Below are 20,122 nucleotides of genomic sequence, written 5' to 3' on the forward strand. Positions count from 1 at the left end.
AAACCTGGGGCTTTTGCTGTGTCTGGATTTGGCTTGAGAAGACCTGGAGGGGGCTGGAAAGGGCCAATTCTTAGAGGGCCAGTGCCTACTAAATCTAGGAGGCTGAACATGTAATAAATCTTTAACAGTTTGCATAGATTTAGCTTTATCTTCCATCTTTTTGAGAACTTCCTCAGCCTTGTTGCCAAACAGGCGGTCCTGATTTAAGGGAGCATCCAACAATTTAGCTTTAACATGATCAGGCAAGGATTGCTCCTTTAGCCAGGCATGCTTTCTGAGCACAGACCTAGTGACAGCAGCCCTGCAAGAGGCCACTAATGAATCAAAACCACATTGCAAAGTATGTTTTCCAACTTGTTCAGCAGAATGCATTAAATCCTGTAATTCTTTATTTTCCACACAGTCAGGAATCAACATCATTTTCTGTTTAAGCAATTCAATAACATGTTGCTGATACTTTAACATATGAAACTGGCAGTTTAAAGCCCTAATAGCCAAGGCTGCAGAAGTGTAAACCTTCTTACCCCATCTACCTAGCGCCCTGGAGTCTCTATTAAAAGGGGTAGGATTTTGAACAGTAGAAGCCTTAATGCCCTTGGGCCCCTGTCTCTGGCTCCGCAATAGGATTTTTAAAAAAGGAACTTGTGTGACTCAGGGACCCTGTAATATTTGTCAGGTTTTCTGGGAGCGGGAGGCAAGGAATCAGGGGCCAAACTAGATTCCGAAAAAGCATCATCAACAATGTCTAGTACAGGAGGAATAGCTAAAGGACTATGCTGAGGTAGGAGTAAGAAATCCCTAAGCCTCTTTTCTGAATCAGAAAAATCCTGCCTTTCCCAGTGGAAATGCTCCCTTAGAGTATGCAAGGTTTCCCCAAAAGAAAAATCCTCTGGAGGGGAAGCAGAGGGAATGGAGTCCTCTGCATCAGAATCCTCATAAGTAGATAAGGGCAAATCCAGATCATCAGAAGAATCAGAAGAATCAGAAAAAACAGAATCCTGGTCAGAAGATTCATAAACAACTTCAGTCCTAGGCCTCTTAGAAAGGGGGTGGGGGTTGGCTACCCCTGATTAGAGTTATTAAATCTTCAGCCATTCTTATCATTTGTTTTTTAGGCATAGAGGCCTGAGCATGTGGCCTAGGCGTCAGTTTTTTAGGCATGGTTCGAGATTTAGGCCTAAGTGAAGAAGGAGGCATCAGTTTAATATGCAAGTCCGTAGGCCTGAAAACCCTCAGAGGCCGGTACCTGCACAGCAGCTCCGGAACCATCCAAGGTAGAGACATCCGCGGGTTCCATAGTTGAAGCATCTCACGGCATACCAGACTCTGAATGGGTCTCAGTAGAGGCCTGCGAATCAGAAGTAGCGGGTTATCAGGGGCTGCGAAAGCCCCTCACTGAGTATCGGCGAACTGGCAACTGGCTTAGGAGAAGTGTTGTCTGCAGTTTTGGACCTCGGCGCCCTGTCTCTGTCTTTATCTTTGCGTTTTTTCGGAATCCCGGTAGTCGGATGGCTAACTGACGACATTTCTGGATAATTAAACCTAGAACCGAAATATTTAGAAACGAAAATATACCGACGACGGATAGCGTGCTGATTAACTAAAGCACAAAACTGACAGCGAGGTACGTCGTGGTCAGGGCCTAGGCAAGGAATACAGTACGAATGAAAATCTTTATGAGGTATTTGCTTTCCACAAGTGATGCAGTTATTAACTTTTACTGACATCGGTAAGGAGCAAGAAAAAAAGTTTCCTCAATGGGGTACTTAGCTTTAGTTGAAGACTTCGGTTCTGAAACTCGAAAACGAAAATTTCAGGAGTCGGCCGACCGGCACTTGTGAACTGCTTCTGCTTTGGGCACCTCACGGCAAGAAAGACTGATGTAATGGCGTTGGCTGCAGGTTTTATAGTCCTGACGACCTGACGTCATGGAAGAAGGGACAGCAACCAACACAGGACCCAAGACTTTGTTAATCAGGCTGACTGAGGGCTACCTGCAAGTAGATAACCCAAATGTAATGACTGCAACAGTGAAACACAAAGAACATCAGGGTTGGCATCTAGAAGGTAAACATCAACTGCAGCGCTGATGCAGAGATTCAGAGTCTCCAAGACAAAAAAATCTTAACAGCTATAGAGCCATCGACACTGATGACAAATGCAATGGTAGGGCAGTCTAAATCGAGGTATATGATGCAAAGATACAAACTGAAGACCGTTTTGTTAAAATTACCTTCTGCATTGACATAAATGACTAGGGATTGATGCTGGAAGCCTCATGACTGATGCTAAATTCATGGAGCTAGCAAGAATAATTTGAAGGGACTATTCATAGCAGGGGGGGGGGGGTTAGTGAACCAGCCCCAATACCACCACAAGGAGATATGTGAAAGGGGTAGAAAACAGCAATTGCTAGGCCCTAACCATGGCATCAGCAATCCTAGCATAATGAAATTTAGAAAGAGAGTCATATGGGTTTGCTACCTCTAAACAATCTTAGGCATCACATCAACCATCTTTTTTTCTGGAGAAAAAAACCTGGGGGTTATCTGCCTTATGAGTTTTACAGTGCTTAGGGCTCTTTGCTGGGAGAAGGCAGCATGAAAGACTTGGGATGACTGCCAAACAAAAAGCATGCTCACAAGTTGTAGATGGGTTTGGGCATATCTGAAGAAGCACATACGTGTCACTATATCTGCCCTGTGGGAAAGACACTCAACCTGGCTGCTGCAGGAGAAATGAAAGTTAGGATAAGCAATTATCCTGGATGACCATCTGGATATAGTCCCCTCACAGTCTCCAGAAATGGGGAAAGCTGCTAGTTGTCAGCTAACAAAGTGAAAAAAGAAGATAAAAAAAGAAAGGTGGAAATGCCTCATATTATGCCACCTGGATTTAAAACATTTCTATTTCATTTTTTTCTGCTATTCATTCTAGGTGCAACTCTGCAGCAAACCACATCACATATTATTTTGCCTGAAATACAGTAAACATATGAAGTATCAGAAAAGGCAGTAAACTTGGGCCAACCTGAAGGCTTTGACGTGGGGGCAATCCATTAGCTTGCTGGTGACTACTGGTCTAGGAGTTACATCAGCAGTGGAAATTTACAAATGCTCAATGCTGAGACAAATCACAGACACAGGAAGTGGAAGGGTACAACTTTCTGAATAAAGTATGATAACCCGGTCACTAATGATTGCCCCTGAGTCAAGCAAAACAAATCCCAACAGTCACAGAGCTATGAGTCTTTCTACTTGGAAGACAGAAGGTCAAGTTGACAATGGGTCATGCTTACATTCCTTGCACAAGCAAATAAACAAAGGAACAAATATATGAACTTGAGAATGGCAAAGATACTGTAGCGATCAAAAGCACAGAAAAAAAAAGTGAAAAGTCTCAGGCAACTGAATTAAGTGTCTCAAGTGCTGCTCAATAACATTTAATATCCATTAGGTGCAAAATATCCTTTAATAACTTCTGAGCAAAATGTAGTGCAGTTAAACATGAGATGAAGACATGCCTGAAAGATACCATCATGGTAGGGAAATATATGTATATGGTCAACTGTTCACCACCAGGACAATTCAAAACATTTTTCATATGGACATGTTCTTTCTCCTCCCCACCCTTTACAAGCTAAATCATTCATTCAGACCCTTACTTTCAAAGGCAGTGGGAAAGGAAGGCAAAGTCTGCAGCCATGATCTAGTAAAAGATAAGAAGAGTTTGTGCATTTTCCATTCTGTGCGTCTAACACTACCAATAAAGTGAGTTGTGATGCTTGAAACGCAATGGGTACAAGGTGAGGTTCAGTGGAAGGACACACCCCTTTAAATTTCCAGCTTGATACTCCAGTTTGAACAGCTGCAGTACCTGGCCTTTCTCCAGGTGGAGTTGTGGCAGGAATCCATCAACACCTCCCCCACCTGTGTCTGAGATGGCATGAGCCAACCAACACCATTAATCCCCAGCCAACTCCTCCAGAGATTTGAACACTGGTTATCATGGGCATAGCCAAGGCCAAAACCACTATGCCACAGACACAACTCTTTCAGCCAAGGTCTTTACCTCCCACATACCAGATCTTAGTACTAAACATAATCATCTCACAGGGTGAACACCACCCAAATGTGGTCACTGTAACCCAGAAAGTCTGCAGCTTGCACAGTCATTATGAATGACCAGACACTTGCAATGAATGGGTTTCTGATACTGCACATGGAAATATTCTTAACTTCTCAATCACTACTTACCTGGTCATATGGAGTCTAGTAGGGTTGGTGTCACTAAATGAAAAAAACTCAAGCATACATGGTTCCCCACTACTCATGGGAATGCCCAGGAAACCAACAGCACACTTGTCAGACAAACAGCTATTGACTATAAATGTGCTGACCATCCCAATGTCAGTCACTGTAAAATATCTTGCAGAGTTTGGTATTAGATGGACATTGTGTGGGGAAAACAGAGGAAGAAAATCCAGAAGCATTTCCTGAAAAGTTGCAGAATCTTAAGTAGTACAGTTTATGAATTCTACAAAATATCAAAAATATGAAACCATTCAGGAACATTCAACAGATGTGAGAAGCCTCCAACAGGAAAGAAAAGAATACATTAAATATTACTGGATGGTTGAAAAAGAAAACACTTGAAATGATGCATCCTTGCTGCCATTCTAATCCAAAGGATTAAATTAATTTCTTACCATGGCAAGAGGAAAAATGTTAAGAATGTCATTCTGCACTGTCACAATCTCTGAAATGACTTTGTCAGTGTCCAGCAGGGGGTCACGGCCAGGGTACTCTACTTGCCAAGAGATTCGTCGTGTCACTGCTGCCCTTGTAATATTCTCAGTTTCAAATTCCAGCTTCAGCAATTCATAAAAATCTCCAGTGCCCCTACAGCAAGAGAGAGAAAATCAGAGGTGTTCACTAGAACAACTGCAATAAAACAATCACAAAACCACAGATTTCTATAGGGCTCCCATCAGAAATTAAATCAGTGTAAAGCAAAAATCTAGAAATTCAAAAAACATTAAATCAATCAGTTCACTATGGTCTCCAGAAGTAAAATAAGTCCGAATCAGGGGTTTCACTATGTGTTCATATAGCAAAATAAGGAAACCTTGTGTCATCCCTGTTTCATATAATGGTCCCTGGTAAAATCCCTAATTCATCTGTTTTGTTACAGTGGTCCTACAAAAGTTCAAATTTAATGACCTTTTGGGATGTAGTACATGACTTCAAATGCCAAAGTCTCTAATCCATTCCTCGGAGGCTCTGATCAAAAATCTACCAAAACAGCAGAGGCCACCAAAGCAGACACCCAAACAACCACCACCTCAGAACACAACACCTGCAACACATAGACCTCACAGTCAGAGTGTCAAACAGTCACAGCCCTTAAGGCCAAACACAATGCCAGACACACTAGTCATTGGTGACTCCATAGTCAGACACACTGACGTCCCGCTCACCAGACTGAGTAAGGAGAAGGTCACAGTAAGCTGCCTGTCGGGCACTAGAATCCGCCACATAACGCAAGCACTCAGGTCTCTCAACAGCAGGTACAAATATGACTCAGTCATTGTCCACGCTGGTGTAAACGACCTGAGACGTACCTCCTTGGACTACATGAAAAGAGACATTGTGGAGCTCTCTGATTATGTAGCCCAGGCAGGTATGACCCTGACCTTGAGCAGTATCCTACCTTCACCAAGAATGATGCCACAATACAGAGATAAGATGATCAGCTTTAACAATTGGCTTAAACACTGGTGTCATTCAAAGGGGATCCAGTGTCTGTCTGCCTGGGATGACATGCTGGACAAGCCACGCTGCTTCGCAAGGGATGGCTTGCACCTGTCACGCCTGGGATTCCGGATATTGGCAAATGCTCTTGCCACCCCATAGTGCCTTTTTAGGCAAGGCTCAAATTCTAAACCTACCACCCTAGAACACAAAAAGGAAAAAACTAAGGGTAATGCTGCTCAATGCCAGAAGTCTAAATCTCAAAATGCACGCACTCGAGGCCCTTCTCAGTATGGAGAACATCGATGTCTGTGCTGTGACAGAAACCTGGTTCAAGGCTCCTGAGAGCACCCCAGCGCTATCAGGTTTTACCTCATATCATGCGTTCCGCCCCAAAATCCGGACAATACCAAGAAAGGAGGGGGGGGTATCCATATTCATCAAGGACACCCACACCTCAAGACTGGTGGCAACGCACGATGCATCGGAGACCATCCAGGTGCAATTAACCATAGGCAAGACTGCTCTGCAAATTGTAGCATGTTACAGGCCACCCTCACAAACTCAGGAACCTCACATGGCCTTCCTGAAAACACTAGAGGGGATAAATGTATCACCAAACACCATCATACTAGGTGACTTCAATTACCCTAATATAGACTGGGAACACTACTCAAGCCCAAACACCCTAGCCCAAAAGTTCCTGGAATTCATAAACTCAAATGCCATGGAACAACTAGTCACCATCCCCACAAGAGGAGATAACATACTTGATCTCATCATCACGAACATGGGAGCACAATGTTCAACACCAGAAGTATACCCCTCACTGGTGAGATCAGATCACAAACTAATCTCGCTGGAGGTCCTCATCCCACCCCCACCTGAAATAAAAAAGACCACAGTAAAGAACTTCTCAAAAGCCGACTTCACACTTCTAAAGACTAGTGTGGTCTCCTTTAAGGCCCCTGAGCCGGCGGAAAACAGTACTCAAGCCGCTGAATCACTTACAAATGCCTTCTACCAGCACCTGCAGGACTGCATGGATAAGGCAATCCCAAGCAAAACAAAGACTCTTTTTACCAAAGGCAAGCGTCCAGTCTGGTGGACCCCAGTCATAAACAAACTCTACAACAAAAGGAGGAAGCTACTACAAGATAGAGCAAAATCCTTAAAAGGTAAGACACCCTTGATCACTATAAGTAAAAAACTAAGAGCTCTCATAAAATCATCCAAAGCAAATTTCGAGAGAAAAATAGCTAAAGACTCAAAAGACAATCATAAGGCCTTCTTTAGCTATGTTAGAAACCTGGGAGGAAACTCCCAGATATGCTCAGAACTAGTTCAAAATGATGTGAAGATTACTGATCCTACAGACATTGCCAACATACTGGCTGACAGGTTCAGTGCAAACTTCCCCCTCCCCAAAAGGAGAGATATCTATACCAAACGATTGCAGCCCCCAAACATCTCCAGCGCCCAAGTGAGAACTGCTCTCTCCAAAGCAAAAACACAGCATCCATGGGACCTGATGGTGTCCCCGGCTGTGTGCTCCACGAACTCAATGAGGAATTAAACCCACAGCTAGGACAGCTGTTTAATCAAAGTCTTACCTCTGGATACGCACTCCAGGAGTGGCGCACTGCAACTGTGGTCCCACTTCACAAAGGCGGTGCCTCCACCGACTCTGGAAATTACCGCCCATTAGCTTGACAAGCCTTATCTGCAAAGCCATGGAGAGGATCATAATGGACCTCATAAATAAAGACATAGGGAATTTGCAGACTTTGGATCCAACCCAGTTTGGCTTTGTCAAAGGCAGATCATGCCTTTTAAACTTGGTTGACTTTTTCAAACAGTCACCAAAGCCATTGATGAGGGAAAGGCAGTCCATACAGCCTACCTCGATCTGGCTAAGGCCTTCGATACAATACCCCACTCGGGTATCATTGAAAAACTCATCAGCTTAAATGTTAACCCATACATCACAAGATGGGTCGCAAACTGGCTGAGTGACAGAACCCACAGGGTCAGAGTTGCTGGCGCCATGTCAGACTCAAAGCCTGTCACAAGTGGTGTCCCACAGGGCTCAGTCCTGGGCCCACTCTTGTTTGGCATCTACTTTTCCAAGTACAAGCAAACACAGGAGGGTTATGGCTGACAAAGTTTGCAGATGACTGCAAACTGGGCCATAGTAGAAAACACATCTGACACAGATATCCTTCAGAAGGGTCTCACAGAAACGGATAACTGGTGCCAGAGCCACGGCCTAAAGTTAAATGCCAACAAATGCATAGTCATACCCTTCGGGAAAAACAAGGTTACCCCTAGCTACCAAATAGGTGGCAATCCACTGAGCACAGAAGAAGTTATCAGGGACCTGGGGACCCAGGTTGATAGTAGTCTGTCATTCGACACCCATGTAGCTAAAGTAGTTAGGAAGACCTTCTACATTGCCCACCTTATCATGAAGGGATTCTCATCTAGATCAAGGGAGGTCATAGTCTCCCTTTACTCATCACTCATCAGACCAATGATTGAGTACAATGCCCCATTCGGAATGTATCTGACCCGACACTTGCAGCAGCTGGAGAGGCCACAAAAGTTCCTCACCAAAAGGATAAAGGGTCTCAAAAATCTGTCCTATGCTGCCCGACTGAAAGAACTCCAGCTCTATTCAGTCGCTTACCGCTTGCTCAGAGTTGACCTTTGTATAACATACAAGGCCATGTCAAACCCAGATTTGATGAATATGCTTCACCTCAAAAAATCTAGATCCATCAGAGCCACAAGGGCGGGAGACTTAAACCTCGACACGGCTATTAATAGGACCTGCTGGAGGGATAGATTCATCACCCAAAGACTCCCTATGCTGTGGAACAAAATCCCGGTACATGTGAGGCAGAGCACCTCGCTGGCCTTGTTCAAGAGAAATCTTGACCAATGGATGGGAGATCGCAGATATACCCCAGGGATTACCTCAGTGTCACTGCTCGACAGAGGCACAGCAAAATAATGGGTATAGTTCCCCATACTAAAGGGGTGTCATAAGCCACAAAACGATGGGCTAGGCTTGTAAATGCCCTCGTGCAGATAGCCTAGTATGAACCTATGAACCTATGAACCTTCTGAAATCAAATCCTTGACACCTGTAATACCCAAAAGCCAAATATTTTGAATATTCAAGCACCCCGCAGGACACATACATACATACATACATATAGCTATGCATGCAAGTGAGCGCACACAAGCACAGGCATGTATAGAGATGTACACGCACTCACATGGACAAACTCTCTTTAATGATGGGGTAAAGCATTGCATGCCCATATATTTTTGATACAACTCAGAGCTGGTCATTGTCTTTGAAAAAGGATCATGATGACACCTAGAGTTTCATGTATGTGCACAAATAGCACACCAGAACTAACACACACCACATTCACAGTACTTTATATACACCCACACAATCTTACATACACTACACCGCACACACCATTTGAAACACACATCCCCTCAAACACTACAGATGCCAAAATGTACACAATGTATTCTCAACCTCAAATAATTAGATTCAGAAATCTAGTATTTGAAAGCGTGTTTTTTTTTTCTTTAGAGTCCCTACAACAAAACAAATTCAGAGTTAAGACTAATATCCTATAATACAACAGAGTCATATTTCACTAGAGCCACGAAGCAAAGTGGAAAAGTGAAAATGGAAAACAAATAGAACGTGTCAGGAGTTTTGATGTGTTCCTCAAATAGCTGTACCTCCTGGGCTGCTCTATCAAGTGCCCTTCAAGACTGCAGATATGCAGTGTGTATTTGCAGAAAGGAGTACATCACAATGTGGGAAGATTATATCCCCATCACTATTACCACTTGTGTACATTCAGCTACCCATTTTATAACCCCCCCCCCATCACCCTGCACATGCAATTTTAATTAGCTCCTATTCTACCCTTTAAAAAGTAAATGACAGTGCAGGATGTTTACAGACGTCTGCAAAGTATTTCTAAATTTCTAGACTGCAGTAGTCTCATATTGTATAACATTACTGTAAAAACTCATTACCTTTAAAGCCTCTCATTCTTCTCAGTTTACCACACCTTTTCGCCCTCATTCTTGTATTACAAAAGTTCAACAAAAGGATCAAATGGCAGCTGGACATTCACTGCACTTTCCAGTAGTTTCATCCTTCATTATCACTGCCTTCCTACACTATTTAGCTGAATTCTTACAGTCTATAGCTCATTCCATTTCTCTGACATATTGCTCGTATACCTGAGCAACTGTTGCTAGCAGAAGACAACAGTCTAACTATTCTGTCTTGCAACTACATCTGCCCGTCACTTCCTCTCATAGATCTGTCAAGTCACATTTTATCAAATACTGGTAGCCCACTTTATGCTTCCAGCACTCTCCCCATGATCAAATTCCTCAGATCCCGGTAACAAACTTGACTGCTTCATCTGCAGTTAAAATGTCCTCTCCTGCTCACTCTTTTCATCCTCACTAGTGTCACTTCTACAAAGTCCCCTCTTCAAGATCATATAAACTCAGAACATAAGTTAAGCATGTTACATCTAGATTCAGTTTTTTTTTTTTTTTTTTTAATTCTTCTGAGCTCATGCATTGTGGCCATCAGTCATGCCCAAGAGTCTCTGCAATTATAAGATCCAGCTTCCCAATTTACCACTTTGGACAGAGGCTCAAAATCCAAAAGTGAAGAAATCCTAAGCACAAGCAGTTAAGGAAATGTGAGGACAGGAGATAAGAGCATTATTGGTTACCATCTTCACAGCTGCAGGGGGCTTTTATGAATGCCTTACTCAGTGTCCTGCCCATTTCCCAATATGCACTGTATATGCACTAGAGTAGCACTGCTGGTCTCCAACAATGATGGAAATCCTCATTCCTCTCTCCCTCTCTCTCTCCCAGCAGAGGTGAAGTGGCAGAAGTGCCACAGCACCCTAGTTCACAGCCAGAGCAAGTGTGCTAATGGATTCCAAGTCACCTGGAATATAGTTGTGGCTCTACCTTCTATGCCACAAAGATATTTTGTTCCATCTAGTTTCCATTGTGAAACTTCTTGGACCTTTGATGCCATCTTAATAATGTGACTGCTCCACCCCTTAAAATTCCTATTAAAAGCCTTCTCCGATTTCCTTTGGAAATCTTCCAGCATTGCCAAGTTTCCAAAACTACAAGAAGTCTTCAGACTAAGGCCTGATTAGTGCCTAGTGGAGTAGAACAATAAATGTCCTGACCCTGAAGTCTAGTTCTTGATACATTTGAGAACCCTGCCAGCTGTGTCTATATCCTTAATACTCTGCTCTTCCTGGTCTAGTAGTACAGTTACTGCCAAGACCATGTCCCCATTTTCTGTTTGATCCTTCAGAGTTCCATCAAGTCTCCATTACATCATGTTGTTTCCCCAGAGGCAGCACATAGGTTCATAGGTATGTACTAGGCTAATGGCCCTGGAGCCTTTACAAGCCTAGCCCATAGAAGTGCCCTGGTATCGTGCTGCCCAATTTTAGTTCCCCGTGCCTCTATCAAGTAGAGCCACTGGAGTGATCCCCGGGGTGAACTTTCTATTTCTCATCCACTCATCAAGATTTCTCTTTAAAAGGGCCATTGAGGTGCTCTGCTCGACATGTATATAAAGTCTGGGTCTAGAGCATGGGTAGTCTCTGGGTTATGAACCTGTCTCTCCAGCATGTTCTGTTGACTGTGGTAATGAGGTTGCGGTCTCTGGAGCGTTTGGTGTGGAGGGCTTGGGGATTCTTTAGATGTAGCATTTTTAGCAGAGCTGGGTCAGACATGACTATGCAAGTCGAGCAGAAATTGCCTCTAAGTAGACAATATGAGACCGAGAATAGCTGGAGTTTTACCTTTCCACCTACCATCTAGTTAACTTCTCTACAGCCTTCTCTAGCCTTGCCCCATCTTCATCCACCCAGGATCCATTGCCTAGTTGTCAACTGTACAACTACAGTTGTGCAAGATGTTACCATAACAGTAGATGTCCTACTTTTCATGGTTGCAGCATTCCTTAACCTTGAGATATCCTACCAAGGATAACTGGACTTCCAGCCAGCATACCAAAGCCTATACATTTACTAAGTATCAGATGTGTGCCCTATGTGGAAGACATAAGGTACATACATGGCATATGAGTGTCTTATCAGAACTAAAGTGCTCTAGATGAATTAGAGTAACCTCAAAGGAACTTAATAATATGTACATCCATGAAGGGAAGCAGAAAAGGATGAGGAGGATAAAAGAAAGACCCTTCAGCTAGAAGGGAAACAGAAGTAACGGGTTGGACAGGGGGAGTGAATATTGCAACAGTGAGAAAGTAAGTAGGACATCTACTGGTACACTATGATCTTACACAACTGTACTATGTCCTTTCTTATCACTGCTGCAGTAGTCTTTACTCCCGGGAGAGTATAAAAGATAAAGTGAAGTATGGTAGGAGGAAGCCCCAGAGAAACCATCCAAATATTCATGAAGTATGGGCATGGCAAAAGCCTCCCTGGTTCTAGAAATGACATCCAACTTGCAATATTTTGTGAAAGTGTGAACAGAAGACCAATTAGCAGCTTCCAAGATGGAGCTAGTATCCAGACCATTGAAAAAAAGCACAACAAAAGACCACTGTCCTGGCAGAAAGAGCACAAACACAAGAGCAAAGGTGCTTGCCATGAAAAGAATAGCAAAAATAAGTGGCTTTAGAAATCCAGGAGGAGATGGATTGCTTATAGGTTCATAGGTAGGTACTGGGTTATCAGCCCAAGGGCCTACATAAGCCTAGCCAACAAGGTTCCCTGGATTACACCACCCAAGAAAGTTATTTTCCTGTGCCACTATAGAGCAGAGACACAGAAGTGATCCCGGGGTGTATTTTCTATTTGCCACACATTCATCAAGATTTTTCTTGAAGAGTGCTAATGAAGAACTTTGCTTGACATAGATGGGTAGCCTGTTTCAGAGTATGGGAAGTCTCTGGGACAGGAATCTATCCCTCCAGCATGTCCTGTTTATTGTGGTGACAAGGATTAGGTCCCTAGAGCGTGTAGCTCAGAGGGATTGGGATTTATTTAGGTGTAGCATGTCCAACAACTCTGGGTTTGACATAGCTTTATATGTTAGGCAGAGATCACCTCGGAGTAGGCGATATGCCACGGAGTAAAGTTGGAGTTTTTTGAGGTAGTCAGTGTACATTTGTTTGAAGCCAGTAATCTTCTTTGTGAGGTACTTCTGTGGCCTTTCCAGCTGCTGCAGATGCCTTGTGAGGTACATTCCAAAAGGCGTTGTACTCTATAATAGGTCTAATGAGTGTCGAGTAGAGGGGAAGAATTACCTCTTTTTTTCCTAGATGAGAACCCTTTTATGATGAGGTGTGCCATGTAAAAGGACTTCCTGACTACTGTGGCGATGTGACTATCAAAGGAGAGACTACTGTCCACCTGGGTCCCAAGGTCTCATCACACATTCAGTGATAAGTAGATTGCTGCCTATGTGATAGTTCATGGGTACAGAGTTTTTACCAAAGGGGATGACACTGTACTTTTTGGCATTGAGCTTGAGGCCATGGCTCTGACACCAGGCATCTGTCTCAGCGTGGCCCTTCTGTAGGATGTCCACATCATTTGGGGACTTGACTATGGCTCCTAGTTTGCAGTCATCTGCGAACTTCGTTAGCCAGAGGCCTTCTGTGTTAGCCTGTACTTCAGGGAAGTAGATACCAAACAGGAGAGGTCCCAGGATGGAACCCTGTGGTACTCCACTTGTCACTGCTTTGAGGTCAGATTTGGAGTTTGCAACTTTTGCAGTGTGGGTTCTGTCAGTGAGCCAGTTGGCAACCCATCTTGATGTAGGGATTTATACCTAGTTTAGTGAGTTTAGCTACAATTCTAGAATGGGGTTGGTGTCGAAAGCCTTGTCGAGGTCAAGATAGACTGTGTGAACCACCTTATCCTCATATACAGCTTTGGTGACTGCCTCAAAGAAGTTGATCAGGTTCAAGAGGCATGAGCTGCCTTTCACAAACCCGAACTGGGTGGGATCCAGAGTTCAGAGGTTACCAATATCTTTTGTTTACGAGTTCCATGATGATACATTCCATAGCCTTGCAGACCAGGCTCGTCAGGCTAATAGGTTGACAGTTCCCGGGATCAGTGGTGGCTCCCCCTTTGTGGAGTGGGATAACTGTTGCTGTGTGCCATTCAGTGGGCACAAAGCCTGATGCGAGGCTATTATTGAACATGGTGCTTAAGTGGGGAGCCAGGTCATTGTGAAGTTTGTGTAAAACGCAGCCTAGGATGTTGTCCGGTCCCATGGATGCTGTGTTTTTTGCTTTAGTGTGTGCAGCTTTTACCTGCATAGTTGTGATTACAGGGACTCTGCATTCTTCCTGTATAGATATGGGCCCTTTAGGGGGTGGGGGTAAAGTTAGCACTGATATTTATATTATATACTGCCAAACCCAATTTCCTGGCAGGAAAGGAAACTGCTCTGCTCAGTTTTGTCTTGTCCAAGTAATACCCGAGCTGTCTGTTTAAATCCAGGTTTGAAGAACCCTCCCACTAGAATTCTCTGGAGGAGGGAAAAAGGAAATTGAATGGACTGATTCAAGGACAAATCATTACCCATCTTGGGCATAAAAAAAGGCTTGGAATTAAGAGGCGCCCTGACCCTGTGTGTGTGTGTGGGGGGGGGGGGGGGGCTGCCACGAGTGCTTGAAGTTCAGAGACCCTCTTGGCAGAAATAAGAGCCAGCATAATACAGTCTTCCCAGTAAAATGTTGTTGGGAAGAAGAATCTGCAGGCAAAGCTCAAAAGTGAACTAGTTTAATTTCTTAACAAAATCGAGGCAGCAAGGAGGACGAATAGGCTTCCTTGGAGGCCAAATATGAAGGATGCCTTTTAAAAATTGTTTGACTTCAAAACTAGAAGATCTGAGACTGGAAGAAGAGACTTACAAGCCATAAAATAACATTTTGGATAATGGAAAGTAATCAAACATCTGGGGTTACCCGTTTCTGAATGGGAAACAAAAGCGTCAACCTGAAGGACAGATGAATCTGGCCAAGGGGAAGGAGCACCTGAATGGCAAATAAGAGACTTGTCAGTGAAAGAAGGTTTTTGACTCTTAGCAAGCTGAGAAGGTTTGTCTGGAAAAACTCTCCTAGAAGCCTCTTGCCCCTAGAAGGCTGTTTAGGCTTCCTATGAACAAAAGGCAGCCTAAAAGGATAATTTCTCTGAAACTAAGGAAGAGGGGAGACAACTCTTTTGATTAAAAGTCAACTTCATCCCTGTTGCACCACAAAACTGACATTTTCCATGTGGTGGTCAAAAATATGGCATCTCCCCCAAGTTCTGTGGTCTGTCCACACTGAAACGAGGTAAGCCATAATAAGATGTACCTAACTGAAAACCCTGAATTTAAAATCACTCCCTTTCAACTATTTAAATGTATTGGCCATCCTACTGTATTCCATAGTACCAGAATACAAAAGTGACCACCCCCTTTTCAATCTATCGTGCTGTTTTAAAAATAGTGACTCTCCACTAAAACTTAACATTTTAGACAGGCAAAACTTAAGTTACCTACTTTCACATCTAACTTGTCTTAAACTGATACAAGCACTCAACTTTCCTTGTTAATAAGGAGAAATTAATTGTAGGCACTAAACAGCCTATAACTACAAAGTACCTTGCTAAGGCAAGGGAAAACCAGGCATGTCCAAGGCTCAGCTTCCGCTGATTTCTCCTGTCCACCTGGTGAATCTGGGCATACTGGGGCAATGCAGCAATTGCTTCATGTACACAGACCTCCGAAAACACAACACTACAACCTGTGAGAGATGCACTTACATAGACAAACTGGAAGCAAAGCTCTCGCCACCCAAGATTGTGCTAGACAGTCAAGAGAAGGCTAACACCCGCACTACACCTCAAGCAACACATAGCCCTTCTAAACCCACACCACCAACACCCACACATAACAACATTAAATCCACATATGCAGAGGCCCTTAACTGTAACCTGCCCAAGCAACAAGGACCTCCAAAGATGAAAAGCAAACAAACACCAATCACAACCAAAACCAAAGTGTAACATAGCTCACAACACCAGTGTGTCACCCAGCAACAGCCCCTAAGGCAAGACAACGTACCTAACACTTTAGTCATAGGTAACTCTAAAGTCAGGCACACTGATGTCCCACTCACCAGGCTGAACAAGGAGAAAATTACAGTCAGCTGCCTGTCGGGTACCAGGATCTGCCACATAACGTATGCACTCAAGTCACACCACAACAAGCATAAATATGACTCTGTCATTGTCCATGTTGGAGTGAATGACTTCACACGTATCTCCCTGGACTACATGAAAAGAGACATGGAAGAGCTCTCATTTCATGTGGCCCAGGCAGGTATGACCCTAGCCCTGAGTAGCATCCTGCCTTCGCCCAGAATTATACCACAATATAAGGACAAAATTATTGACTTCAACAATTGGCTAAGCTTCTGGTGTCATTCAAAGGGGATCCAGTACCTGTCTGCCTGGGACAACATGATCGACAGACCACGATGCTTTGCCAGTGATGGTCTGCATCTGTCGCCCTTGGGATTCAGGTTACTGGCTAAGGCTCTTGCCACCCCTATAGTGCCTTTTTTAGGTAAGGTTCAAAGGACAAAACCACCACCATAACAGGTGCAAGAATGCAAATTCTGAAGGTAATGCTATTCAATGCTAGAAGTCTAAATCTCAAAATGCACTCTCTTGAGGCACTCCTAAAAATGGAGCTCATCGATATCTGTGCAGTAACTGACACCTGGTTCAAGGCTCCAGAGAGCACCCCTGCAATACCAGGCTACAACTCTTACCACATTTTTTGGCCACCAAACCAGGACCGAAACACTAAAGGTGGAGGAGTGTCCATATCCACCAAGGATATTCACACCACCAGGGTAGTTGCCCAACACAATGTGTCTGAAATTTTCCAGGTGCAACTAACACTAGGTAAGACTGCAGTCCAAACTGTAGCTTGCTACAGATCCCCCACCATGCCCCAAGATTCTCACTACACCTTTCTAAACATACTGAAAAATATTAAGATACAACCATACACCCTAATACTGGGTGATTTCAACTACCCTGCCATTAACTGGGAAAACTACTCGTGCACCAACACCATTGCCCAACGTTCTTAGAATTCATAAATTTCAGCGCCCTGGATCAACTAATCTACAGTCCCACCAGGGGCTCCAATATCCTAGACCAGGTCATTACCAACATGGGAAATCGATGCTCCACACCTATGATCACCCCCCTCTTTGGTCAGATCTGACCATAAGCTAATCACCCTTAACATCCACATCCCACCCCCACCCCCCAGTATGGAAACCTCCATAAAGAACTTCTCCAAAGCCAACTTCATGCTACTCAAGTCAGAAGTGACAAACTTCATGACACCCATGCAGATGGGAACCGAATATTCGACTGCTGAATCCTACACTAAGGCACTGTACGAGCACATCCACTCATGCATGAATCGTGCCATCCCAAATAGAACCAAGATGCCCTCATCCAAAAAAACGGAAGCCAATCTGGTGGTCCCCTGCCATAAACAATCTTTAAAACAAAGGAAGAAACTGTTGCAAAAAAAGAGGAAAATCCCAGGTTGCAAAAAACTCCCTTCCCACCCTCAGTAAGAAGCTGAGATCCCTCATAACATCCTCCAAAGCTAGTTACGAAAATAAAATTTCCAAAGATTCCAAAGACAACCACAAGGAATTCTATAACTATGTCAAGAATCTAAATTGCAATGCTCAGATCTGCTCTGAGCTACAACAGAATGCCATTAAATATTCAGTGCCAACTTTACCCCCCTCTCACCCCCTAAATGGCCCATCTCAATACTGGAAGATTGCCAAATTCTGGTAATAACGGTCACACAGGTAAAATCACACTCTCCAAAGTTAGCAACACAGCATCCATGGGACCAGATGACATCCCGGGCTGTGTACTACATGAACTGCAAAATGAACTGGCACCTCACCCAAGTGTCATGTTTAATCATAGCCTCACCTCAGGATTCGTGCCCACTGGGTGGCGCACAGCTACAGTTATCCCACTACACAAGGGGGGGGTCCACCTTGGATCCTGGGAACTACTGCCACATCAGTCTGACGAGCCTGATCTGCAAGGTCATGGAACGTATTATCATGGAACTTATAAACAAAGACACTGGCAATCTTCAAACACTAGACCCCACCCACTTTGGGTTCGTGAAGGGCCAATCTTAGCTCCTGAACCTGATTGACTTCTTTGAATCAGTCTCCAGAGCCATGGACGAGGGTAAGGTGTCCAGACAGCCTATCTGGACCTCGCCAAGGCCTTTGACACCATCCCCCACTCGGGAATCATAGATAGACTTACTAAGCTGGGCATTAATCCCTACATCACTCAATGGGTTGTCAACTGGCTTACTGACAGAACCCACACTGTAAAAGTAGCCGACTCCATATCCAGCTCCAGACAAGTGACAAGTGGAGTACCTCAGGGCTCAGTCCTGGAACCGCTCGTTTGGCATCTATTTCTCTGAAGTACAAGCCAACACTAACATCTGGCTAACAAAGTTCGCAGATGACTGCAAACTGGGAGCCATTACTGAATCCCCAAATGATGTGGATACTCTACAAAAGGGCCTTACAGAAACAGATGCTTGGTGCCAGAGCCATGGGCTCAAGCTCAATGCCATGAAATGTATAGTTATCCCCTTTGAGAAAAAACATGTACCCGTGAATTACCACATAGGTGGCAGTACACTAAACACCAAAAGTGTGATGAGACTTGGGGACACAGGTGGACAGTGGTCTCACCTTCGATAACCACATTGCCACAATGGTCAGGAAATCTTTCTATGTGGCACACCTCATCACTAAGGGCTTTTCATCCAGAAAAAAGGAGGTCATTGTCCCACTGTACTCATCCCTCATTAGACCCATTAAAGAATGCAACGCCCCTTTTGGTATGTACCTCTCAAGATATCTGCAACCACTGGAAAGGCCACAGAAATACCTCACTAAAAGAATCACAGGCCTAAAGCAGATGCCCTATGCTGGCCGCCTTAAATAAACTCCAGCTATACTCTGTCACATATCATCTACTCAGTGGCGATCTCTGCTTAACATACAAGGCCATGTCAAACCCAGAGCTGTTGGACATGCTACACTTAAAGAAATCCCAATCCCTCAGAGCCACACGCTCCAGGGATCTAAACCTTGTCATCACAATAAACAAAATATGCCGAAGGGATAGGCTCCTGACCCAGAGACTCCCCAGACTCTGGAAAAGACTGCCAATACATGTCAAGCAGAGCACCTCTTTGGTCCTCTTCAAAAGGAACCTTGATGACTGGATGGGAGAAAGGAAATTCACCCCAGGGATCACATCAGTCACCCTGCTAGACAGGGGTCTAGGGAATTAAATAGTGTAGGAAGAAATAGCCAGGGAATTGTTATGGCTAGGCTTGTATAGGACCTAGGGCCGATAGCCTAGTACCAACCTATGAACCTACAGAACAGACATAAAATGCCTTCATGTAAAAAATAATTTCACAAAATAAGTATTCTACTACCCTAAGTAGTAATCCACTGCCTTTATGACAAAAATAAAAAAGCTAAACAAATTCCTTTCACCCACCTGAAATCACAGCGGGCAAATATGATTCACTCCTTCTCCATTTATTGGTGTTACTCAGTGCTGTTGCCACCCCAGAAAAGAAAGACAGACATGCCCCTTGTGTAACGCAAGCTCTGAGGCCTTAGTTGTCTGCTAGGGATTTTTGTTGGCTAAACAAACCACCCAACAGAGGTTACTTTGACACATTCTAGGCAGCCGCACCTCTCTCCTTTGTCTTGTTAATGTTGTAGAGTCAGCAACAGAGTGTTGCCCCTCCCCCTTGGTTATGTGAAGTTACTTTGGGACTCCCGTTCTTTTATGTCCTTACTGCCCGTGTGGAGCAAAGCACCAAACAGTAATTCTGTTTAGGATGACAAGGTAAATTACTTGGTATAGCAGCTGTCTTCCTTCCTTTCTGTATTTTTGTCAAGGCCTTCCCTTGTGTGCAACAAACTAGACGGTTCAATGGGAAACGTACATAGTTAACTTTGTGGGGGACAGTGTGTGTCGGCTGTTTTCAATTTCAACTGATAAGGTGCAGAGTGGTCTGCAGATTTTTTTTTTTTTTTAGTTTTAGGAGAGAAAAGAAAAAAGAAATGGATGAAGCAGTAGCGGATATCAGGACAGTGTTGACTAAACCACAAAATTTAAACAATGCATATGGACCTC

General features: G+C 43.9%; 1 protein-coding gene across 1 annotated transcript in view; it reads right to left on the reverse strand.

The window, feature by feature from the left end:
- TMEM132A (transmembrane protein 132A) overlaps positions 1–20,122 on the reverse strand; it is a 520,664-nt gene that overhangs the window by 275,669 nt on the left and 224,873 nt on the right. The window contains exon 6 of the mRNA XM_044082204.1: positions 4,709–4,901. Coding sequence (XP_043938139.1) covers positions 4,709–4,901 — 193 coding nt within the window. The remainder of the gene's footprint in view (positions 1–4,708; positions 4,902–20,122) is intronic.

The sequence above is a fragment of the Protopterus annectens genome, chromosome 9.part0, assembly GCF_019279795.1.
Source record: "Protopterus annectens isolate FY-2018-M chromosome 9.part0, PAN1.0, whole genome shotgun sequence".
NCBI lineage: Eukaryota > Metazoa > Chordata > Ceratodontiformes > Protopteridae > Protopterus > Protopterus annectens.